Raw genomic sequence first — 27,873 nt, 5'->3', positions numbered from 1 at the left:
CCGTCTCTCACTATGGCCCGTGGTGGTGCCTGTACCAGATATAACTACCGAAACCATTGCCGGCGCCTCAATCGAAGGTTAGGTAGCGCATTATGGTGTGCCTCACATTATCACCACTGACTTAGCACGTCAGTTCGAGTCAACAATCTTCCGCGAACTACCCAGACCTCTGGGCATCAAACACATCTACACGACAGCATATCTCCCCCAAGCGAATGGAATGGTTGAACGTATGCATAGGGCGTTAAAAGCAGCTTTGCGTTGCCACAGCACTAACGACTGGACGCGTGCACTTCAATTGATACTGCAGGGGTTGAGAACTGCCCCAAAAGAAGATCTTGGTGTCAGTTCTGCTGAAATGCTATACGAAAATCTTTTACGTCTACCAGGACCACTAAACATTGGCTCAGCTGAAGACAATCAACAGCAGCAGACACGGACATCATCCAGTCTATGTTCCCAGCGACTTACAAATCAGTGAGTTTGTGTTCGAGCGCGTCGATTGAGTGAAAGCTCCATTACAACAGCCATATGAAGGACCTTTTCAAGTACTGCAACTGGGGGAAAAAAATTTCGTGATTAACAGGAGAAATAGCAGGTATACCGTCGCAGTAGACAGATTGAAACCAGGACCCTGTTGCACCAACATTTTTCACTTAGCACTTTGCAAACTATTATGAGTTTCTGAGCATTTATCTCTCATTGAGAACATAAAGCATTAATTTGAGAATTGAGTTATGCAAAGTTTTGAAAACACTCAAAAAAGGCAAAGTGTTGCACCAATGTACTTTTCAATGAAAAGTAAAGTATGAAAAGAAAAGTGAAATATTGGACAAAAATCCGGTTTTTTTGCATTTTCTGTTGCACCAATATTTTTTACTTTGCGCTTTGCAAATGTAAACTGCAAAACTTTACAACAAAATTGAAAATGATTAATTCACCCTGCAAATTTTGCAAATTATTGCTTTACACAAGAAATAAGTTTCTTATGTATATTAATAAAAGACAAAATGTGTAAAATAAAAGAAAATTGTTTTAAAAAAATAGAAATAGAAAATTCTTTTAAGCAAATATTATTGCTGTTTTTAAAATAAATTTAGTTCCAATAATTTAAGGGATATATTACCGGACAATACTTTTAAATTATGAATTAAAGAATTCAGTTTCTAAAAAACTTTATAATACATTTAATATAAATATTTTATAATATATATTTTTAAATATTTTATAATATTTTATTTAGACCTATATAAAAGTAACTTAGTATATTTGTTAATTTTGTTTTTCAATATAATTGTTGTTAAAACAACTCATACTCATACTTCTTAAATATAAATTCTTTTTCTGTAACTTTTCAAGCAGCAAAATTAATTAAAAGCATAAAAATTGTGTCTATGGATATACACAACTTCTTTGTCTACGATTAAATGTCAATAAAAGAAATCATATACAAAAATTTTGTGTTTTGTATTAATGTATAACAAAGAATTGTACTAAATTATACAAATATTAGAAATTATAATAATAAAATTTATTAAAATAAAACATTATTTTAAAAACTTTTATTTTAAACAAAAATTAAACTCATACGTATATACTATACATAAATCATGCACAAAAACCAATACAAAATTAAAGTGATCTAATTTTTTGGTGCAACGCTTTGCTTTGCATTTTATGCAAAACTCTCCAATAAAATCTTTATTTGCAAAGTGCAAGATAAATCATCTTAAGTCTTTGGTGCTACGCTTTTCACTTTTACTTTGCAAAAAAAAGTCACTCATAAGTTTTGCAAAGTGCAAAGTGAAAATTGTTGATGCAACAGGGCCCTGATGTCACAAACAATATTAACAACACTCAAACAACAACTACAGGAAATACACAGGTAGCACTCCTAACTTTATTATTAATAGCTATAATTATATTTATTGCTTATAAAATAGACAAATATATAAAAAAATATGTACATTAACATGTACGTTGAAATATAAGCAATGACGTATAAAAATAAATTTAAGTAAATAATAAAATAAGAATATTCCATGTATTTCATATTAATTTTATAATAATAAAATGTTTTAATGACCAAAAGAAATTTTTTTTAAAAATAATTATTTCATGGGCTAATTGGTCAGTTATTAAATAAATTTTATTATTTAGTTTTATAAGATTTTTATTGTCCAATATTTCGACTATAATCTATAGTCATCATCGGAGAACTATACATATAAATACATTGTAATTAATATTAATGTATACATTACATAAAAAAAAATAATGAATTACATTTACATTGAAACATGAAACATACATATATGTATTTGGAAAATATACAATACTTTGACTATAAGAAACATAAAATTAACTTATATATAAGAAAAATATATTTATCCGCTTCCGGATTTGTCGAAGATGTTTTTATACACCTGAGCACAGTGTTGTATGTCACTTTTGAAATTTAGTCTGGTGTCACTTGGAGTTTGAAGGATGTATAGCATTTCTAAAAAAAAGCGTTTTTGTGGATGATTTTCGTGCAGGCCGATTCTACTAATCGCTATCGCTAAAACTCCAATCTCTTCGCTAAAATTCTTAAATAAGCGAGTCGCTTATTTTAGGAGAATTAGCGATTGTGCGATTCTGCTAACACAATCTCTTCGCTAAATTTATCCGGCGATGCGGATAATGCTGAAATACACTGAAATATCAAAATAAATACAAAAATTGTAAACAAATATCAGCTGTTGGACTTATAATTTAAATTTGAATTTAAATTTAAAAGCACATACTTCAATAAAAAATATTTAGCAATTGTGAAATTAAAATTAATATTCAATTAATATAACATTGGTGTGTGAATTAATTAAATAATGGACTTTTTGATAAGAAGGAGATTTTTTTTTTCTGGTGATGTGAGAGAATCACGGAATCATTTACGTTGGAAAAGAAAATGTTTGCGGAATTCTGCAGACCCCTTCGCTATATCTGATGCGCGTTTTATTGAAATATTTCGTTTTTTGAAATATTTATGTAAGCTTTTCTTGGCAGAAATAACTCCGTACATGGTACCGAGAAGTCGATCAGATGGATCAATTAGTTATGCGATTATAATCTAAAAATTTTAGATTGTAATGCTCGCTTCGGCGGCACTGTACATGATGCATCCATATGGAGAGCCAGCGCCTTACGAGTGCTTCTTACTCGAAAGCACAAAAATGGGGACCGAAATTTCCGGTTAATAGGTAAAACTTGATTGTACATTAATTTTTTTGAGAAACTAATTCTGTTTTTGTTTTTAGGAGATAGCGGTTATCCCCTCTTACCCTTTTTGATGACACCTGTTCGAGGAAATAATTTGTCAACGGCACATAACAATTATAATGTGCAACATCTAAAGGCGAGAAATTGCATTGAGCGTTGTTTCGGATTATTAAAAAGTAGATTTCGTTGCCTTAGCAGCGAAAGAACTTTAATGTATGATCCTTAAACAGAGAGCAAAATTGTTAATTCATGTTTGGTTCTACATAACTTCATTATTACACATAATATAATGAACGCAGTTAATGATGTTGAAGCGTTTCTAGCAAGAGAAGAAATAATCAATAATTATTTTCAATATTAATTGGGTTTTATTTAATTGACTTTTTATTAAAAGTTTAAATATATATTTATTTATATTGTTATTTTAATATTATTTTATTAATAATAAATTGTTATTATGACTAGTATTCAACACTTTTTTATTAATACTCTGGCCTTAGGTCGTTAATTTAACACATAAAAATTACACTTATAAATTTGTGTTAAATATTTAATTGTATTTCAGTTTTTATAAAAACTTATTTGTATTACAAATATTTGGGAAGAGGAAGAAAAACCTTAAAAATAAACAATTATTTTATAAATATAAAAGCGCAAATTTCCACATCACCCCTGAGGTATTGCACATAATGCGTTAACCAAATTATTTTATATGGCTGGTTCCCCCGTAGGCCTATCTACCATAAAAAGCTTACATTAATTCTATTCTATGTATTAAAATTATTAATTGTATCCGCTAACAGTTTTATAGCATCTGTATGCTCTTTAGTGGCTTGCACGCGTTCGTCCGCAATCTCCTTCTCTTGTTTGAGCTTTCTTTCCCCCAGCTCAAGTCGACGCTCCTCAAGCCTGAACCTTTTCTCCTCTAACTCGACGAACTTTTGGTTGGTCTGTTCTAATGAGGGATATCGCTTTCGTCGCTTGACTGGACGAATAGGTCGAATAGGCACACAACCCTCATCGTTACCCCCAACAGATGGACCTGAACCGCTTGGCAGTTCCTTTTCCTCCTCAAGGCACTTAAATTAAACATTTATTATATTAATAATAAAAAAATATGAAAAAAATAAAAGCGATAATAAGACATTCGCCTCCAATACTTACCTCTAAATCATAACAACCTAAAATGTCGCTTTCAAAGTGCATTGCTGGCTCGCAGACATCTTCCATGCCTTGCACTGCTACTGGATGCATTACTGCAATAATCCGTTCATCTAGATCAGTTAAATGCTTAATGCCAACGGACGCATTTCCAGTCAGTCCCATTGCATGTCTATAGTCCTGCACTGTTTTTTTGCTTTTGAATCTAAAATTAAACAAAAGAGTTTTTTTTATTTACAATTTTTCAATATAGTTTCTACAACTATAAAATTAAAAGCAACGATGTTATTTTACATTTTTTTATGTATAATTCTTTTATTTATATACATACATATATTATTAACTGTTAACATATCTTATTTTAATTTTGAATTACTTACTTCATGTTGACCCATGCCTTCTTCCAACTATTGGCATCTTTAACTGCTCCACCAACGGCATTTAAAATAGCAGCTAGAGAGCTCCACTGTTCATTAAGACTTCGCGCACCATGATCTGACACAAATCTGTCATGAGCGAAATCTTTATGCTCTTCCATATGCTGGACCAGCGCTTGTTTCTGCTTCTTGCTTATTCGTTTTGACTTTAAGTCCACGAATTCCATCATAAATATCTAAAAATTAAATAATAAATAAAATATATTAAATCTTATATGTATTAATATGTATATAATTATTCATTTTGTCCGCTGTTTCACTTGGAATTCATTTATTTTTGGTACAAAAATGAAAATATGAAAAATAAAATACATTTGTTTACATTTGCTGAACACCAAATGCACTCTCACTATATTACTGCCACAAAATTTTTGTAATATTAATTTTTTTTTTTCATTTTACTTTAAATGCAAAATTTATTTCTATCACAATTACTTAATTAATAAATAAATATGAATATTATACTAAATATGTACAAAATAATTGCTCAATTTGTTTAAAAAATAATATTTTCACTTTAAGCGACAGCAAAAACCTAGTCGCCAAAAACAATCAAATAAGGAGAAATTTTAGTCGTTTTTAACGAAATTTAGCGATTGCCAATTTAGTAGAATACGAAATTTGGAGATTTAGAGATTTATCCGGAGAAATCAGCTGTTTTTGAAAGTTGAGAAAATTAGCGAATAGAAATTAAGCGTAACGAGTTAGCAGAATCGCAAAAATCGCTAAAATGCATTTAAAGAATTTTAGCGATGGAGTTTTAGCGATAGCGATTAGTGGAATCGGCCTGCTGGTGTAACACCTTTATGTTATCAAGGTCTGGCTCATGTTTTGATGTTATACAGTGTGATGCCAGTGCCGTTTTTGAGTCAATATTATTTTTATATTTGACACTGTGTTTATGTCCGGCTATACGCGTCTTTAACTTGCTTTTTGTTGTACCAACATATACTTGGTTGCATAAGTTGGATCCTTCACCTTTACATTTAATTTGATAAATCACATTGTGTCTATCCAAAGTATCTATTTTAGATTTGGTGTTCGAAAACAGCGTCTTCATCGTGTTATGCGTCTTATATGTAATTTTATATTTTTCTTTGTCATATATTGTGGAAGTTGTAATTTGATTGGAGAGTTTTGGGACATATACCATACTTTTATAAATTTGAGTATTCTGGTTTACTTTTTGATTTCTTTTTTCTTTAAAAATTTTATGTAGTACTGGGTTAAGGAAATCATTTTTGTTCAAAACCATTTTGATATTATTTCTTACCTCCTTGTGGAAAATTGTGTCACTTAATTCTAATGCTCTTATGGCCATATTTTTGGCTGTGTTACTTATTACATGGTGGGGGTGTTTCGAATTGAAGTTTATAATTCGTCCAGAGGCTGTTGGTTTTTGATACCATTTTGTCATTATACGATTATTGCATCGTAATAAATGAATGTCCAAATATGGTAATTGATTATGTTTTTTTTCTTCTATGGTGAATTTGATACTTTTGTGAAAGTCATTGAAAATTTTTAAAGTATCATTGATGCTATCTATTCATACAATCCCAAAGAGGTCGTCTACATATTTAGTTAAAAGCCTCGGTTTTATTTCCATTCTTTTCATGCATTGGTCTAGTAGTTCCTCCATTACAATATCTGCAGTAATTGGTGACGCTGGAGAACCCATGGGCATACCTCTCCGTTGTTTATATATTTTATTATTTAATGTAAAATAGTTGTTGTCTGTGAGACAAAAATTTAGTATTTCAAAAAACAACGATTTTTTTATTATTGTAAATTATCTTATTTCGTTCCATTTAGTTTCTAAAAGTTTTACCGCTAAATCTAGTGGTATGCTGGGAAATAGAGATACGACATCAAAGGATATCATTTTCTCATCATCATAAATATAGGTATTGTTAATTTTTTGTTTAAATTCTAATGCGTCTTTAATATTGTAGTTTGATTTTTTTTTGTTAAATTTTTAAGAATGGTTGTCATAAATTGAGACAGTTTGTATGAAGGTGAATTTATAGATTAGCATATAGGTCTAAGTGGCATATTTTCTTTATGGATTTTAGGCAATCCATATAGTCTAGGTGAGTTTGATGTATTCGTTGTCAAGTATTCTTTTTCTCTTTTATTTATTATTTGGTCATTGTATAGTTTTTCAACTAATAAATTATTTTTGGCTTGAAGTGAATTTGTTGGGTCCTTTCTTAATATTCTATACGACATTATGTCATTCACTACATCGTAGATTTTGGAATTGTAATCTTCCTTAGTTATAGCAACTGTTTTATTACCCTTATCTGGTTTTAGTATTAATATATTGTTATATTCTTTGAGAAATTTTCGGGTTTTTTCCACTGTGCGTAGAATAAATTTGACTCTTGTATTATGCTTAAGGTTTCTTTTGTTTTTTTCGCCTATACTCAAAAGCTGTGTTCGTGCTATATCTTGTTGGTCTTTTGCTTTTAATGTTTTTATACATTCCTCTCCGTCTACAATATAGTTAAGTATTGGAAAGCTTTTTTTCGAATACGGGAATGCGAAATTTGGACCTAAAGAAAGAAGCCATTGAATGTCATGTGGAAACTCCACATTTGTTCTGTTTACAAACCAGTCTTCATTATTATTAATTTTAAAAGATTTTATTAAATTTTCCTCCAATTTTTGAAATTTGTCTAAAAGTTGTGTTTTTTTTTTAAACAGATTATGGTTTAAAAGTTGTACATTGTGAAAAAAGATTTCGGCATCATGTTTTTTTAATTTTGTTTCTAATATATGTTTTATTTCTTTTAGATCAGTTTTGTTATGTTTTAATAATGTATGTTTCTGTGAGATGACCAAATTTAGTAACTTGTTATGAAAAGTGTCTATACATTTTTTTAAAGATTTGTTTACGTTTGGCAAACTTCTTTTGTTATTAGTGAAAATATTATTAACATTTCTGTTTAAAAATATGAGCCAGACCTTGATAAGATAAAAGTGTTACACCAGGAAAATCATCCACAAAAACGCTTTTTCTTAGAGATGCTATATATCCTTCAAACTCCAAGTGACACCAGACTAAATTTCAAAAGTGACATACAACACTGTGCTCAGGTGTATAAAAACACCTTCGACAAATCCGGAAGCGGATAAATATATTTTTCTTATATATATGTTAATTTTATGTTTCTTATAGTCAAAGTATTGTATATTTTCCAAATACATATGTATGTTTCATGTTTCAATGTAAATGTAATTTATTATTGTTTCTATGTAATGTATACCTTAATATTAATTACAATGTATTTATATGTATAGTTCCCCGATGATGACTATAGATTATAGTCGAAATATTGGACAATAAAAATCTTATAAAACTAAATAATAAAATTTATTTAATAACTGACCAATTAGCCCATGAAATAATTATTTTTAAAAAATATTAATTTATGTAATTCAAATATATCTCTTTTCTATTATATAATAAATATACATAAATCCTTACATTTATTAAATGATGAGTAATAAAACATAATTACATAAATTTAAATTAAGTTTAATTTTTATATAATACACATACAGTCATAGTCATAAGTCTACAAGCAGGCAGTACAAAATACTTTGTTTGAAAATATTTTCCAAAAAAATCAATTTATTGGAAACATATTTTATTGTTTTTTTATAACATTTAATGTACAATGTTTTCGCGAAGTTTCTTTGCATTTGTTCCAAAAACAACCGAGATAACGGTACTTTTATCATAAAGAGTAGCAAAACAAGCGAAATACCAAGTCTACAAGCACTTGGTATTTCTGCAGTTCTAAAGCGAGTTAAATGTTAATTTGTAAAAATTTGGATTGCGTCTTACTGTGTTTTGTGGTATTTAATCATAAAACTGCAAAAAAATTGTGTTCTCCCTTAAATATTTACTACAAACTGGCAATGGTGTCTCACCGGAAAGAAATAAGCGTCATAGAAAGAAAAATCATCATAAAGTTTTGGGAGGAAGAGAAATCGAACCGGAAAATTGGACATTTGTTTGGAAGATCGCACTGTTTAGTCCATACCGTGATCAGAAATTGGAAAACTGCCGGAATTATCACGTCAAAGACGCGTTCTGGTCACCTATTGAATTTCACTCACCGTGAAATCCGCTTAATATTAAATTCAGTAAAGAAAAATCCACGTTTGGCGGCATTGGAAATTGTACGTAATATACAGGGAAGGTTAGGTTAGGTTAGGTTACTGGGGCCGTCCGAAGACTCACTTAGACCATGAGGTCCATTGTGATACCCTAAAGAATTTGACACCTGTCCCTATAACCACTTGGTATTGGCTACAAAGCCATTGACACGAGCTATGGAAATAGAATCTAGCTCTCTTAATGAATAGAAAAAGTGCGACCCTAGGTAGGATAGTCTATGTCTTGCGAAGGCAGGACATTGTAGCAGAAGGTGTGTTGGTGATTCCTCTTCATCATCCTCCATGCAATGCCTACAATGTAAAGAGGTCCTGATGTTGAGCCTCACGGCATGTCCTCCCAACAGGCAGTGTCCCGTTATAATTCCCACTATCCTGGATAAATTTGCTCGGGATAGATTGATTAATTCCCCCGATATTTTCTTACTTATTTTTGGCCAAAATTCCTTGGTTTTTATGCAGTTGGTTACTGTTGACCATCTTCTTTCAAACATTTGGGATGTCCATAATTTTATTCGGTGCCGACAAGAAGCAACTGGTATACCCACACTTTCTTTTTCCAGAAGAATTTGTGCTGTCGTACCATGTCTTGTTAATTCATCTGCTATACAGTTGCCTTGGATGTCCCTATGTCCAGGGACCCAAATAATTCGTATCCGAAAATATTCAGCCATCACCATAAGTGATGTAAGACAATTCAGTACTAACCTCGAGTTAAAGGTCAACGAGTTTAAGGATTTTATAGCTGCCTGGCTGTCAGTAAATATGTTCATAAATTTAACGGATGAAACATTGTGTTCCAGCCAATCTGAAACTTCCAATATAGCAGATACTTCAGCTTGAAAAACGCTGCAGTGATCCGGTAGCCTGAAACTCATACTGAGATCTAGTTCAGGGCAGTATACTCCTCCTCCTACTTGTCCATCTAACTTTGAGCCGTCTGTAAAGAAGTTAAGGCGATTATCACTCTTTACAGAGTAGTTTTTCCATGTCTCCCTAGAAGGAATAAATAATTCAAGATTTCTGTCCACAATTGTAATTGTAGTACAGTAGTCTGTTATATCCGTAATGAAATCAATTTCTTTGAGGATTGAATCTTGCATCCATCCACAACTGCTTCCAATTCCTAGTTCTCTTATCCGTAAAGCTGCCCCAGCTACCTCGCCGCGATGTCGATAGGTAAGATATTGAAGATAACATTCAGGGCAAGTGACGGCGTTGATTTTAACGCTCCGCTTAATGTCATCAGTGCAGTCCTTTGAACCTTTTCCAATTTCTTGCATCAATCAATCAATCAATCCAGTACATTCCCAGGGGAACATTAGGCCATAACGAACTTTTTCCAACTGTCACGATTTTTTGCCAGGGTTTTAATTTCTCCAAAGGTTTTTCCGCTTGCTTGGATTTCTTTCTCCAGTGTTCGCTTCCACGTTTGCTTGGGCCTACCAGGTCTTCTGCTTTCTTAAGGATTCCATGTTAATGCTTGTTTGCAGATTTCATTTGGTGCCTTCCTCAAAGTATGCCCGATCCATTGCCATTTACGTTTTTTGATTTCGTTTGCTATAGGAAGTTGGCGGCCTCTTGACCATAGTTCGGAATTTCTAATAGTGCGGGACCATCAAATTTTCAGAATTCTCCTAAGGCATTTGTTTATAAAAGTTTGCAGTTTATGAATCAGGTTGTTGGTGGTAAGCCAGGTTTCGCAGCCGTATAGCAGAATGCTCTTAACATTACTGTTAAATAGCCGCAGCTTGGTCTGCTGGGAGAGTATTGAAGAGCTCCAAACTTTATTCAATAACGAAAAGGCGGAGCATGCCTTATTGATTCGGATTTGGATGTCGATTGCCACGCCACCGTCCGGCGATATTATACTGCCTAAGTATGTGAAGCTGTTGACGTTATCGATTTCTGTATCGTCCAGGTTAAATTTACTGGTAGGGTCTGAATTATTTATCTTCATTGCCTTTGTCTTTGCCGTGTTCACTATAAGACCAACTTTACGTGATTCGTGAACTAAGTCGTTGATTTTATCTTGTATATCATTCTGCCGAGTTGAGAGAAGGCAAATGTCGTCAGCATATTCTAGATCCTCGAGGTGGTTTGAAAGCCCCCATCGTATACCTCGTTGTGACTGGTCAATAGCTTTAGTAAGGACATCGTCTAACACAATTAAAAACAAAATAGGCGACATTAAACAGCCTTGTCGAACACCTGAAGTAGTGGCAAAGGGGGTTGACGGTTGCCCATTAAGGAAGATTCTGCACCTGAAGTCGTTATATTGTGCTTTGATGAGTTCGACAACTTTCTCGGAAATACCCCTTTGTAAGAGAGAGTTCCAAATGCAGCCTCTATTGACACTGTCAAAAGCGCAGCTGTAGTCGATAAATAATATGTTTATGGCTGTCCGCCATTCAGCGGATTGTTCGACGATGATCCTAAGAGTGTTAATCTGGTCCACGCATGAACGATTTGGTCTAAAGCCTGTCTGCTGTCTACGAATACTGTCTTCGAGTTTAGTGTTGATGCGGGATAGAAGAATACGAGTCAATATTTTCGAAGGAATCGACAGCAACATAATGCCTCTGTAATTCCGGCATTGGCTCAGGTCACCTTTCTTAGGTAATACGGTCAGCAAGACTTCCAGCCAATCGTTTGGAAGACAATTGTTTTCCCATATGCTTTTCAGGAGAGGTTAAAACATTTTAGCGGTAGTCGAAGGACAAGCTTTTAACAGTTCCGCTGTGATATTATCTGGACCAGCTGCCTTATTGTTCTTTAAACTGCCTATAGCTTGAACAATTTCTTCTTCATCAGGTACTTTATTCATCACAGATGTACTGCGGCTGTTTAGGCTGGAGAAGCTGTTTTGTTCAGCCGGTGTTGGTGATAGTGGTAGTATTGTTACAAAGAGTTTCTGAAAAATGTTCCCTGAAACGTTGAAGCTGGTTTTCGGTGGAAGTGAGAAGTCGGCCATTTTTGTCCCGTATAGGGCCTATACGGCGGAACCTTCTGCCTGCAAGCTCTTTTGTGACGTCATATAAAATTTTCATATTTCTCTGGTCGGCTGCTGCTTCAGCTTTACTTGCAAGATTGTCATACCATAAACGTTTGTCTCGCTTGCATGAAAGCTTCACTCGTTTCACCATCTCATTGTAGGAGAATTGGGTTTCTGCTTTGAGCGCTCTTGTTTCTTGTTTTTAGCATTGTCGCGTGTGATCTTTGTAGCTCTGCCGCATTCGATGAGAGACCAGGTAGACTCTGACATCCACGGCTTTCTGTTGCGGGGGCGAAGACCCAAGACATCTTCTGCGTTTGTAAGAAATGCTGATTTAATTGTCTGCCAAATTTGTTCAGTGTTACCGGACACTTCTGGACTTTGGAGCTGTTCAATTGAGGTACTAAGTTTGCTGACGAAGGTGTTTTTTACGTCTTCAGAATTTAGTTTCGAAATATCGAGTTTAGGCAGTGAGTTCAAAGTACGTCGTTGTCCAGCGGTGCAGATTTTTAAACGAAGTGTCGCGACTAGAAGATGATGATCCGACGCGATGTCGGCGCTTCTCTTGGTGCGTACGTCCAAGAGGCTGCTTCTCCACATTTTTCCTATACAGATATGGTCAATCTGATTTTCGGTTTGACCGTCGGGTGACACCCATGTTGACTTATGGCAGGCTTTGTGAGGGAAAATGGAGCCCCCGATAACAAGGTTGGCGTCATTGCACGCTTCAATTAGGAGTTCACCATTTTCGTTTCTGGGCCCCAGACTATGTTTTCCCAGTATGTGCTCTATGTTTGTGTTGTCCGCACCAATTTTGGCGTTTAAGTCACCCATTACAATTAGAATATCTCGTTTATGAGCATTATGAATAATAGACGAAAGCTGATTATAATAGGCCAGTTTTTCATCGGATTCGGCGAGTTCAGTGGGAGCGTAGGTTTGAATTATAGTCACGTTCTTGCATAGTGTTGACCTATTCAGAGTATTTCTCCAAAATAACACTCCATACAAGAGAATTGGTTTTACCACCATATTATATATCCATAAAATGGACTTCGGTGATAGTCCCCATCTTTTGCCTATAGCGCCTCGACAACAGTAAAAGGCAACCATAGCTTTTTGGGTACGTGCAACAACATTTGGTCCCCAATTCAGTTTTCTGTCAATTATAAGACCTAAATATTTGGCTTTATCATTCAGAGTCAGAGTTTGACCTCCTAGGATAGGTAGTGTGAATTCCGGAATTTCATATTTCCTAGAAAAGAGCACTAGTTCTGTTTTGGTTGGATTTATTGATAATCCGCTACAATGGGCCATTTGGATACTTTATTTAGATTACCCTCCATTACCTCACTAATTGTACTCAGAAATATTCCCCATGCAATCAAGGAAAGATCATCCGCGTACGCGACCACCTGACAACCTGCGCTATCTAGATCAACAAGTAGATCATTAACTGCAGTTAGCCATAAGAGAGAGGAAAGTACTCCTCCTTGTGGAGTCCCCCTATTCACCTTCTTAGTTACTAGCGTTCCCCCCCACTGCGCTACGATTGTCCTATCAACCAGCAGTTGGGTAATGACTTCGATTACTCTATTGTCAATTCTTAGTTTTTTTAATGAGTTGACGATTACTTGAAGAAGGATGTTGTTGAAAGCCCCTTCCACATCTAAAAAAGAGCAAAGGGCGTATTCTTTATGCTGTATTGAGTTTTCAATCATCCCAGTTGGAGATGATAATGCGGTCTCTACAGACCTTCCTTTACAGTACGCATGTTGTCATTTTGAAAGCCTTTCATCTGGTATCTCTTTCCTAATAAAATGCTCCAAAAGCCTTTCTAAAGTTTTTAAGAGGAAAGAGGATAGACTAATCGGTCTAAAATCTTTAGGCGTAATATGGGAGCTTTTGCTTCCATTCCAGCTTTAGGAATAAAAACGACCTTTGTCAATTTCCATTTCTCTGGTATATGCCCTAAGGAAAGACAACCTTTAAAGATTGGTGTGAGCCAGTTGCAAGAGATGTCCCTTGCTTCATGAAGTTGGGCTGCTATAATTCCATCCAGGCCCGGTGATTTGTATGGTAGAAAGCTATCTATAGCCCATTTAATTTTCCTTCTGGTGGCAATATTATTCACCACAGATGAGTCACATGTAGAACCCTGGTTTATTATAAGGTTATTTGGTATGTCACTATCTGGGAAATGTATATTCTGTAACAATGCCGCCGATTCTTCGCTGCTATATGTCCACCCATTGACCTCGTCTTTTAAGTAGACTAGGTTAGAGGGTTTTTTCGAAAGAATGTGCCTAAACCTTGCTGTTCCTTGACAACCCTCCACGCTTTCACAGAAGGCTTTCCAGGAGCGTGTTTTGGCTATTTTTATTTCATTTTTATATATTTTAAGACTGACTTTGTAGATGTCCCAGTCAGTGTTAAGATTACTTCTCTTGGCCTTGTTAAACAAGTTTCTGCTTGATTTCCTAAGATCTCTTATTTCCTCGGACCACCACAATGGCTTTTTCTTTCCCCTCTGTGATTTCAGCGGGCAAGAACGGTCCAAGGCTATGTTGCAAGGTTTTGTGAAGGTTTCCACAACGTTATCTAGCGATTGAGGAGTCTCTACTTCTTCAATAGGATATAGAGGAAGTAGATTTAGTAAATTGGTTCGATATCTACTCCAGTTGGTATTACGGTAATTCCGATAAGGTTTCTCAACTGGACATTGTAGATTTATATAGAATTGAATATAATGATGGTCAGAGAATGAGTGTTCATCAAGAACTCTCCAATCTTTAATCTCAAGATCTGTGTTTTCAATAGTTAACGTAATATCTAAAACTTCTTTTCTGCCTGCAATAATAAAAGTAGGTTCTACTCCTGTATTGCATATATAAAGATTATAATCTAGAATAAAATCGAATAACGACACACCTCTTTTATTTATGTCCGAGCTTCCCCAGATTGTGTGATCAGCATTTGCATCAGCTCCAATCACAACACCAGTCATTCTTTCTGCTGCTGTTATCACGAGCTGCTTAAGTATTCCCGGTGGTGGATTTCCTATATGGTCGTGGGCCATGTATGATGACACCACCCATACGGTTTTGCCGTCGATTTCCGAACTCACTGCAGTCTAATCGTCATCACTAAAATTATTCAAAAGGAAACAATTAATGTACTTTTTAACTAACACACATGATCTAGGTCTACCTGAGTCTGTGTTGCTGATAAGTTTATAGTCATTTGTTCCGATTCCACAGATCCGATTTTTCAGTATCCATGGTTCCTGAATCAGAACAACATCGGCTCCACCCTGTGCAAGGTGGATTAGAAGGTTTGCTGAAGCAGCTTTAGAGTGGTGGAGATTAATTTGAAGCACCTTCATCAGGTACTTGAACCTCTACCACCGTTTTGTCGGCTTCGTCATCCGAGTCCAAGAGCCCACTCTCATCGAATAGGTTGCCCAGACTGGTCATCGACCCCGCATCCGATTTGTCTTCAGACATCAGAGAGAGCATGTCCACCTCCATTTGATCTGGCAGGTCTTCAGTCTGTGTTTCCTCACAAGTCTGCTGTCTTAGCATTGGTCCTTTAGCTGGTTTCTCCAGCAAGGGCTGATAGACGTAATCTTCTCCGGTTCTTCCGTGGCATCGGTACGATAGACCTTGAGATTTAGTTTCTCGAAGCCATAGGAGATTACGTATTTAACTTCGGAGAGCGGTTTCAATGACTCCGTATTTAATACAAGGACAGCTTGTCTGGTCGGTCCAACAGGCTCCTCTAATTTCACCACCCTCCAATTTCCAGTTGGGAGGTTGGGGTTGCAGATCCTGATGATTTTCAGAATTTGCTCCGGGTCAGTTTGTTTAGTTGGAATCCAAACCCTGGCCCTAGGACGAGATGGAATATCCTTCCTGTCTACCGCTTCAAGTCTGGCTCCAGGCCAGATCTCTCCTACTTTAGAGACGGCTGCCTTGTACAAGGCAAGGATCTCGCATCCTTGCAAACTACCAATTTCACTTGTCCTTGGTGCCAGCCCGCGTCTTCGCAGGAGGGAGCAGGTCCTGGGTTTTCTTCCAAAACTTGGAGGAAGATGTCTGCCAGCGCGGCCGACACCCATTTCCATTTGTCCTTGGGGATTCTCCCTTCCCTTTGCAACCTCACTGTACGGTCGTACCAGTACATTGTGACCTCTTGGTTTCTTCGTAAGAGGGGGTTCTTCCTCCTGAGACCTTTGTCTTTTAGACATTTGGTTCGGTTTGGAAGCCTCTTTGTTGCTTGATTTGGCCAAGATGCTTTTGGCCCATTCAAGGGATGAAGCCTGTTGTTGACTGATTTTATCGGCTGGAATCTCACCTACGCGCTGCAGAATTCGTGTAGCCATACGGCGGTCGTTATGGGCCTTTTTAGAGGGTGGAATTGTGGATCTGGGTTCTGACTTGTCACTGCTCTTGGCCGTGACAGAAGAGGCAACATACCGACTGGTAGATGCAGTATTTCTGCTTCCAGAAGGTATTTGCGACGAGATTTTAAGTTCATTGGAAATGGAGTTGGAGGTACCACTCGAGTTTTGCAGTCTTCTGCTTGGGGTTGCTACCGGTCTTCCAGTAGCAGAAAGTTTTGTTTGTTTATTAAAATTTAAATTTTCCATATTAATGGGTCCCAACTCAGGTCCGCTATCTCCACCCGACGTGTAGTTATCTTTTAAAAAGCCCCATGGGTCCCTTTGAATCAGTGGGGTCCATGTGAAGGTTGATGTATAGCCTTATGAGCATATACATTCTGTTAAGTCAATTGGGTGCTCTTGTACTTGTTTTGATTTCAATTATTTAACATTTATTTACAACTAAAAAAAGCTTTTAATAGCCGCAGCTTTCCATTTGTTTTGTTTTGTTTTGCTATTGTTAATAATATGTTTTAAGAATAAATCAGTAGTACGTGAAGCTCTCAACAAAAAAGGTGCGTTTGGATTTTACTATCTTTATACCATCTTTATTCAAACAACAAAAAGACTATTAAAGTAAATAGTTTTTGATCATTGGCGAACGTGACAGGACACGACTGTAGTATTGCTAGAAACAAGTGTTTGAAATTAACTTAAATTTATTTTAAAGACTTAAGATAAATTAAATATTAAAAGTGTTTCAAATTAAATTTAATTTATATTAAAGACTTGATATAAATGACGACTAAAAGTGTTTCAAATTAAATTCAATTTATATTAAAGACTTGATATAAATAAAGACTAAAGGTGTTTCAAATTAATATTAAAAACTTAATATTAATAATCTCTTACATCAGTAATTGTTTAAAATTTAAAAATAAACAACAGTTGTTCAATTTTACAATAACCTTGTCAATCATTCAGGTTATTAACCTTCATAACATTAGTTGGTTTTTTTTTTGTTTTATTGTCGGTTTTGCATTTGCTTTCGGTAATGCAAAATTCTAATAATGCAGTAGCGAGCAACGCTGCTGAAAACAATTCGACTGCAGCGTCAAATTCTCTGCCGCCATTGCCTTCATTAGAAGAATTAAAACAGCAGCGAGCATCTACAAAAGGCAGTATAACGCGAATTAAAAATATTGTTGAGAACAACAAAACTTTATCGTCAACGGAATTGGAGTGTAGACTTGGGATGCTAGATGCATATTATAAGCAGGTATCTTACTACCAGAATCAGATAGAGCGATATTGTCCTACAGATTCAGCGCGCTCTGACATCGATGAGCTGTACGTAAGTACAAAATGTTTAATATTGTCATTAGTTGATGGACGGAGAAGACAAAGCTACCATGAGCAAACTTTCTCGTTACCGCAGCTGCCGTCAAACAGATTGCCACATTTAAAGTTGCCTAAGTTTGACGGCAAATATCTTGAATTCAAAAATTTTATACATATTTTTCAAAACCTTGTAGATAGTGATTCGCTCTTGACATCAACTGAAAAATTCAACCATTTGTTATCGTGTCTTCAAGGCGAAGCGTTAGCTACAGTAAAGGCGTTCCAGATAACGGAAGACAACTATCCGAAGGCTCTCCAAAGACTCAAAGAACGATACGACAATGACCCTCTCATATTTCTGGAAGGCATTGCAACACTTTTTGATGAACCACAATGTATTAAGCCCGATTCGACTCAACTTCGCCAATTAGTGGACAACGTTTCGGCTTTATATAGTTCGCTGAAGTCACTGGGATCACACGAACAGATATGTGATGCAATCATGATTCACTTGGTGATGACGAAAGTGGATGGTGAGACGAAACGTAAATGGAATGAATGTCACGACTATACGAAACTACCAACTTGGCTGGAATGTTGTAAGATGCTTGACAGGCGATGTCAACAATTAATGGTACTAGCAAAGGCCAAGCCAAAGGCTACAATCAACCAAAAGTTGCAGCGTACTAGTGTTCGTAAACCTTTCAAGCACATCTTAATGACGAAACAAAAGTCTACAAGTCAGACTCATTGTGTATATTGTTTAAAACCTGGTCATTATATTACTAATTGTCCAAATTTTTTAGCTCTATCAGTTGAAAATCGATGTCAACAGGTGAAGCAAATCCAACTATGCTTTAATTGTCTCCGATCACATTGACACACATTGTCCATCAACGTATTCATGCCGAATGTGCAAAAAACGACATCATTCACTTTTACATAATACTGGTGCATCATCCAATATGGAACCTTTAAGTGAGCAAACAATATCACCTCTAAGTCATGTACACACTAATGCACTAGTTCCCGACGAAACTTCTGCTCGGGTAAAATCAGTGGTGCTTTTGGCAACAGCAATGGTGTTAGTTAAAGATGCATCGGGTACTTTTCAATTCTGTAGAGTGTTATTAGATTCATGCTCGCAGGTCAATTTAATATCGGAATCGATGTGTAATGCATTTCATTTAAAAAAGTCACGAAGTGAAAACAGTCTTGTTGGTGTAGGAGCTGCATCAGTAAATATTAAACACAAAACAATAAGTACGATACGTTCAAGGTTAAACAGTTTTGATGCAGTACTTGAGTTTCTCGTTACCAAAAAAATTTCTGGATATCACCCTAATGAAACACTGTTGTTAGAAGAGTTGCAAATTCCTGAAAATCTTCAATTAGCTGATCCGACATTTTACAATCGCCAAAAAATTGATATGTTACTTGGTGCAGAAGCTTTCTTTTCACTGCTAGCATTAGGCCAAATAAAACTTAGTGAGAATTTACCGACTTTACAAAAAACTTTGTTCGGCTGGATTATTTCAGAAAAATATTGTTCTACTAAAGATTCCAAAATTGTTTCATCCCATTGTGTTGTCAGCTTGGATACAATTAATGCAAACTTGGAACGGTTGTGGCAGATAAAGGAACCAGTTCATCCACCATCAGTATGGTCAGTAGAAGAACAGCAACGCGAAACCAACTTTCAAAAAACTGTAGCTCTCAAAGGCGACACAAGTACTCTTGGAAATTCTCACGAAATTGCATTAAGAAGATTTTTATCTATGGAAAGAAGACTTGACTCCAATATTGAGTTAAAATTGGAATATGTGAAATTTATGCAAGATTACGAAAATCTCGGACATATGTCGATGGTTAAGGATTTGGATTTAAATTCTTCCCACTATTTTATCCCACATCATTATGTAATTAAACCAGATAGCACAACTACTAAATTACGTGTAGTTTTTGATGCTTCAGCTCGTACATCATCACAAGTGTCATTAAATGAGTTATTAATGGTGGGCCCTACAATCCAAAATGAACTTGTAATAACATTATTAAGATTTCGATTGTATCAATATGGAATAACGGCTGACATAACAAAAATGTATAGACAATTTTGGCTACATCCAAGTGATCGCAATTTTCAACTAATTTTGTGGCGTGAGCATAAATCGCAAAATATTTCAGTTTATCAACTGAATACTGTTACATATGGTACGAGTTCTGCGCCATTTCTTGCAACTCGGTGCTTACACTACATTGCAGATAACTATCCTTACCGTAAAGAAACAGGTAAAATGATATTAAAAAGGGATTTTTATGTCGATGACATGATCTCAGGAGCAGATGACTTGGAGACATTGCAAGCCATCAAAAATGAAACTACCGAAATATCGGATTTTCACAACTTATCGTTAACAAAATGGAATAGCAACAATGTTAACATCACTGCACCAAATGTTAAACTTACAGATATTGAGACTGCAAGAGATATGGCATGCCCACTTGGAATGTTATGGAATACGAAAGAAGACTATTTTTGCTTCACTTTTCAATCAACCAATGTACCAGCAAGTCATACTAAACGAAACATTTTGTCATTAGCATCATCTTTATATGATCCTTTGGGTCTAATTAGTCCACTTATCATCAAAGCTAAGATTTTGTTACAGCAACTATGGATAATTGGATGAGATTGGGATGAATCCGTACCTCAAGAAATTTACACAATATGGAACAAAATTCTTGCTGATTTGAATCAAGTGGTACTTCTTAAAATTCCTAGGTTCAAGAGAATACGGATGTTGTATCTATCTACGTTGTCAAGATGATTTTGGCAATGTTAGTGTTAATTTATTAACTTCCAAATCCCGAGTTGCTCCTGTGAAAGCAAGATCATTACCACGTCTTGAATTGTGTGCCGCCCATCTTCTTGCTGGATGCTGGAACAAGATTAAAGATAATTTATTATATTATATTAATAACATGATCTGATTCACAGATTACTTTACATTGGATTAGTTCTCATTCTTCAACACTAGCGACCTTTGTTGGTAATCGAGTTGCTGACGTTCAAGAATGGTCGGTAAATGCATTTTGGCGCCATGTACCAACCGATCCGAATCCAGCTGATCTCGTTTCTAGAGGGTGTACCGTCCCAAATTCAATCATTATTCGTGGTAGATGAAATACAACGCGCTCTGTTGCATATTGTATATATGATTCAACAACACTATTTTCACAAGGATATAGTACTTTTACACAACTCAAACCAATTACGAAGCTAGCTGTATTACCTATTAATTGAACCTGACGGTCTCAATGGGGGCCGGTATGTTAAGTCAATTGGGTGCTCTTGTACTTGTTTTGATTTCAATTATTTAACATTTATTTACAACTAAAAAAAGCTTTTAATAGCCGCAGCTTTCCATTTGTTTTGTTTTGTTTTGCTATTGTTAATAATATGTTTTAAGAATAAATCAGTAGTACGTGAAGCTCTCAACAAAAAAGGTGCGTTTGGATTTTACTATGTTTATATAAATTCAAACAACAAAAAGACTATTAAATTAAATAGTTTTCGATAACATTCAGAGCCAGGCAGATATTAAGAGGGAGCTTCGCTCAACCTCACCTACACCACCAACTAAACGGCCATACAGGAAAGATTTGCAAAAAATATTTTCGTGGTTACTGGACGCAGAATTTTGAAATGGGCCGGTTTTCATGGTAGAATAGCACGAAGGATGCCTTACATATCTTTAATTAATCGAAACAAGCGCATTACTTTTTAAAATAAATATGTAAGTATGTACTGTGCATAACTCCGAAGAATTCAATTTCTGTGTTTCTAGCATTCAAGGATGTAAATTAGTATGGCGTAAGCGAGGTGAAACATACAATAAACAAAGTCTTTTCCCAACTGTAATATATGAAGGTGGTACACTGATGCTCTGCGGTTGTATGGCAGCTAAAGGTATGAGAAATATTGAGTTTGTGGAAACAACAATGAATAGAGATATTTATCTAAACATTTTGAAGAGTTATATGCGATCAAGTGCTGTAAAATTGGGACTAACAGATGAATTTTACTTTCAACAGGACAATGATCCCAAACATACAGCATTAATTGTGCGTCTTTGGTTACTATATAACGCTAAAAACTGCTGAATATGCCTCCACAATCATCGATTTTAAATCCAATTGAACATTTATGGGGATTTTTGAAAAGATAAACTCGTAAATATTTAATTTCGACTAAATAGGATCTAAAAGACATAATCCTAAAGGAATGGGGCGAAATAACAACTCAGGACACCAGTAAACTTGTAGTTTCGATGAAAAACCGTCTAGTGCAAGTTCATAAGCATTACGGTTACCCAACTAGTTAATAAATTGCATAATAAATCAAGAATTTTACACTAAAACTTTGCCTTATACTAAGTGCTTGTAGACTTTTGATCGCTTGATTTGTTACTCTTTATGATAAAAGTACCGTTATCTCGGTTGTTTTTGGAACAAATACAAAGAAACTTCGCGAAAACATTGTGCATTAAATGTTATAAAAAAACAATAAAATATGTTTCCAATAAATTGATTTTTTTGGAAAATATTTTCAAACAAAGTTTTTTGCACTGCCTGCTTGTAGACTTATGACTCTGACTGTACAGTGAGTGACAAAATTCTACATACACCCCCCATTTCTGCTAGCTCGTAAATCCAAAGACATAATAGAAAAAAGTAATGATACAGTTGTGTTTAGAACTGTTTTTCAATAAAAATAAACAAAAGAAAATTCATTCATCAATATAAATTAACAAAGTTATTCTAAAAAAACCTGAAAAAATCATTGACAAAAGTTACATACACTTCATGGATTATTACATATAGTCGACAGTAATTTAAATGTTAAACGAGAAAGTACCGTTTTTCATATTTCCTGCTTGTGGCATGAGTCATAAATTTATATAGCGCATTTAGTTGTGCTTTGTGAGTGGTATTTAGTTGACACGATGGGTCCACGAAAAGAAATTTCAAGGGATATGCGAAATCTGGTTATTAGGTACAAAAATGAAAAAAAACCTTATGGTTAAAATATCAAAACTAGTAAATTTGACTCGATCAACAGTTCAGACGATAATGAGAAATTATAAAAATACTGGTTCTACTGAAAATAAGGCTTGCAGTGGCCGCCTAAGGAAACTCACACGTAGAGATGTCAGCTTGATTTTAAAAGAAGTTGACAAAAATCTAAAGGTAAATGCCTTAAAATTAGTCGAACACATTGCTAGTGCAACTGTAAATTTGCCCCTTAATACAAAAACGAGTGCAGTGAGTTGTTGACAACCACAATTGGATGATAAGCTTTGCCATAAAAAATTGCTTACGATCAAAGAGGTAACAGGCAGGTTTCTCATCAAGGGATGTTAAATATTGTAATTTAAGGATTGTGAGTTGGTGGCTTTTAAAATGTCTTTGAATTTTTGATATCTTTGATAGCGTTCAAGGGCCGTAGTTGGTTATCAATCCAAGTTGCTGCAGTCGGTGTTTCCTACAAGTTTGTCATATTTACAACTTTAAGAAAGTCATTAAATTGAGTAACCCAATTAAATTCACTTTTCTTTATTTTACATTTTATAATTTATACTTATTTACTAACAAAATTTAATATAGTAACAAAAATTTAGCATTTTTATAATTCCTGTATTAAGAAAAAAATGATTAATGGTGGGCTGGAAAACAACGTTACCGACAAGTCTACGTTGCTAGGAATCAGCATTACCGATAAGGCTACGCTGGTGGACTGAGAATCAACGGTACCGACAAGGATACGTTGTTTGAAATTAGCGTTACCGACAAGGCTACGCTGGTAGGTTGGGAATCAATGTTCTACGAATTTATTAATTACCTTGTTATTTCATTTCCTAGTTTTGCTGTGAAGTTAAAATCCGTGGCCTGTGATCAAGTGCCATCCATTTCCCACGATGCGCACTGTTCGAAGTGCTGCGTCCAAGTCATCTTTTACTTGATTGTACTTCTCCTTTTATATAAAATTTTCGAAACGGGATTTCTATCTTCTGAATGTAGGGTTCTTCTAATTTGTTCTTGCCTACTCTACATGCCTGTGGCTGATTGTTTGTTGTGTAATGTGCATTTATTCGGCAAAACAAATGACACTCACAAAAAATGGGAAGTGTTATCGCTTAATTTATACGTAAAGGAGGATTAGTGTTTCTTAATTCTATTAAATTAATAACTTAATTTAATTAATATTTTATATTACCATAAATTAACTAATTTTTATTAATATTTTATATTAGTTAAGTAATACTTAAGCTTAATTAATTAATAATAACTTTTTTTACAATAATTCCTTTTTCATGAGCTTAATTAATTAATAACAATTTTTTTCACAATAATTCCTTTTTTATATTATGAGTTTGCATTAACTAAAAATAACTTACTTTTATTGTTGTGTTCTTATTGTTTTTTTTTTGTTTTTTAGTTTCACATCAACAATACTTAATTTTTGTGTTTAGTTTATTTCGATTGTGGTTATAGTCGGCACAACATGTAGGTAAATGAGACGAAGGAGACATTGTTTGGGGTATTTTGATTGGTCCATTTAAGGAATTCGTATAATGAAATCGATTGCTAGTTTGAAAACTCTACATGAAATTTTCACAAGGCCTGGTTCAAGTCTAAGAGCTACATTATTTGTAGCTTGGGGAGTGCTAACAAACGTTTGCAGTACGTTAACTGAACGATTTCCAGTGAATTACAGTATCGTAAACTCCACACTTCTGATGCATATAAAAGTGTTACAGATACAGTTCTAACGGCCTTACCGGGTCCTTTCGAAGGCCAGGGTATACTCAGGGCATATCAGGGTTCAGTACAAAAAAACTAGCAAAAAAATATTGCACAATATGAACATGTATATAAATAAAAACAATTCATATATTATATTTCATATCTATATTCATATATTTATATAATTTAATTAATTATACAGCAGTAATAATACTCAATAATATAATATAACAAATAATATAATATATTATATAATATAATACATAAATAACCAAAAAAAAAAGAAACGTGTTTTTGTTTGTAGCCAACAAACGTGTTAACATACTGGAGTCTTCTGCTGCTGCAAGGAAAACAGATGTCGCTGTAGAAATTTTCGACGAGACAAATGCTGATACGCACGGTACGCACTTTTAAACATTTCTTGAAAACCGAAGTTGCATGAAATATTCAAGTTCAGCGAATTTGCTATTGCAATTGTCATTGTTGTTTTCTTGATGTTCTCGTTTTATTGCATGATATGCACGTTTAACATTTTGAACCGAGATGGCTTGAATTAGGCAAGTTTATAATATCTTTCTATTGTATCAATTACCGTTTGTTTTATTTCTTGGTTTTGTCTTTATCACAAGTTTTTTATTTTTGTTTTATTCATATTTTAATGGAAATAAAATATACATGTTTGAATTTTACTATTAAGTCTTGAAATATAATTATTTTCCAAATAATTCTTAGACAAATTAAATTTCACTTCACAATTTTGCTTGTTTCAAAACTTTTTTTTACATTTCAGTCACATTGCACAGGTATCACACGTCGTAGCTCAAAGTCACATCTTCCAGACTGATTCTCATTTCCCTTTCACAGATTTTACATATTTCATTGCCTCTGCATTCCTATTTTTTTCCCCGCTGCACTTCATTTTAATCATCATATGCGCGCGCATATTTTTTTTTTGCAAAAAGTAATCTACGCAAAAGCCGTTTTACCATTACTCGTGTTTGTTCATTTATTTACCATCTAAATGCGTTTTGTTAAACTTCGTCTCTGCAGTGGCAGCGATAAATATTGATTCAAATATATAAAATATAAATTAAATTGAAATAAAAATTTTTCTTACAATACGTTTCAATTTCTGTGTGCTGGAAAAAATTATATCTGACGTCAAATTTAAAATTATCGCTCTTAATACGATTGTTTTTACTCTGCATCACTTTGTAATTCATAGTGATTGTATTGAAAAATTCTGGCCTACTTTCCTAGAAGAAAATCAAACATCTAAGTTAAAGGAGTAGGCTTCATTAAGAATATGACTGAAACGGACAATATTGAAAACAAATCAAAACCCGCGAACAAAAACCCCCAATTGAAATCGGTATCTTTGGCTGAATTTAAAACCATAGTAGCGGAACTCTCCGAAGTTAAAAAACTCAATGAACTCTTGCAAGAAAATTACTCAAAGTTGTTGGTGCAATTCCAAGAATTGAAATCATATTGTTTAGAGGTGGAACAGCAGCTGCAAAGCAGCTCAAAGCCATATACAATTAATTAACGACCCCGCAACAACAAAAGGAAGAAGGTTTCACCACCCTCCTCACTTAGCTCCTCCCGTGACTCTGCTGTTTCCAGCGATGAGGATATCGAGTTGGAGACTGCCGCTGAGGAGCCAATTGCCTCAGGCTGTGGGTCCTCTAGCTCTTACAATAAAGATTTCCCAACTTACGATACGAAAATTAAATCGTCTAAAAAATTTAAGGAAAAAGTCCCCAAATCCACACCTAGTGTAGTGGTATCAAAACTGATTAAGGTCGCATCCACCCATGGTGAGAAAACCTTAATAAATGAGGTAAACCTTCCGCAATTCACTAAGCAAGTAGTAGTTCAAGAAGGCGAGGTGGATCAAGAAAGCGCAAACGTCACAGGTAATTCAAGTAATCGCAGCGAAGGGCAACCGGTTTTTGATGGCGCGACATCTGACAAGAAACTAGGAAAAGTTGTCCCCATTGTGCTACGTCGGAGTAACACTTGGGGCTCTTTGGTTAAACAATTCCATGTAAGAAACTTAAAGTTTAATGAGGCTAAAAAGGTGCGTCTTGGAATCCAAATAACGTCAGTTATTTGACGAAATTCCTTACCGAGATAAAAGAGCCTTATCACACACACTTTCTCCCTGATGAGAAGTGCGTTAACATCATAATCAGAGGCCTGGAGGGACAAAATCCAGAGGATGTAAAAGAATATCTTGAAGAGAAAGAGTTTAGCATTCGTGAATGCCACTTCCTTAAGACGAGGCAGACAGTCGACAAACTTATTAAAATCCATCTCCCTGCGGACCAAAAGGATATATACAACATCTCCAATGTTTACCACCTAAAAGTGACTGTTGAAGCTCAGCAGTTTAAACTGAGGCGGTGATCATTCGGCAAATTATAGAGGATGCCTTTGTGCTCCGAAAAACATTCCAAAAAGAAAAGATAACACTGTGATACCACCTAACCCCTCAATAAAGTCATCAATGACGTATGCGAATGTTGCAGAAAGAACCTTCTCCCAACAACTCCACACCTTACCACATCCAGCGGCTACCCAATTAGAAAAGTTAATGAACAACTTCCAGGCACAGTTGAACTCGATTATGAAGAATATGATACAGGCTATGCTACAAACCCTACTGCCAACTTTAAGTTCACAACGAACACACCATCACATCGCTTGAAAGTTGTGACCTGAAATGCTAATTCCATAACAAACAAAAAACACGAGGTTACACAATTTCTTCATGATTTCGAAATAGACATTATGATCCTGCAAGAGACTAACCTTAAGTCCTCAATACAGCTAAACATCCCCAATCACATCATTTACAGATCAGACAGGGTCACAAGAAAAGGAGGCGGCACTGGTATCCTTATTAGGAAAAACATCAAACACATTCTCAGAATTAATAATCTACAAGCGCTCGAATCTACTTCAGTGGAGGTAGAATGCCCAACGGGTAATATCATTTATATCTCAGTTTACAAGCCCCCAAACGTGAAAAGCTGTCTGGGGGACCTAGCGAATCCGATTAGTAACAAATTACCCACATTCTTTGCTGATGACTTGAATGGTTATCACAGAAACTGGGGTGATAGAAGTACGAATAGGGCCGGAAAGGAAATTGTTCAGTATGTTAATGACTACATGCTCCAATGTCCCAACCTCCACCGGGCTATAGCAGCTTCATATAGGCTCAGTGCCCTGGTAGAACAACACTGTCTGGATTTTGTGACCATCCAAGAACCATGGGCCACAAAGGGGCG

General features: G+C 35.1%; 1 protein-coding gene across 1 annotated transcript; it reads left to right on the top strand.

Annotated features, from left to right (window-relative positions):
* The first annotated feature begins 17,477 nt into the window (after positions 1 to 17,477).
* On the top strand, positions 17,478 to 18,644 carry LOC119665720. Its single transcript, XM_038074955.1, has one exon. The coding sequence runs from the start codon at positions 17,478 to 17,480 to the stop codon at positions 18,642 to 18,644; it is 1,167 nt and encodes a 388-aa protein (XP_037930883.1).
* The last annotated feature ends 9,229 nt before the right edge of the window (positions 18,645 to 27,873 follow it).

This window comes from Teleopsis dalmanni, chromosome 1 (assembly GCF_002237135.1).
Source record: "Teleopsis dalmanni isolate 2A chromosome 1, ASM223713v2, whole genome shotgun sequence".
NCBI classification, from domain to species: domain Eukaryota; kingdom Metazoa; phylum Arthropoda; class Insecta; order Diptera; family Diopsidae; genus Teleopsis; species Teleopsis dalmanni.
Note: the sequence above shows the minus strand (reverse complement) of the source record. Positions and strands in the feature narration are given on the sequence as shown.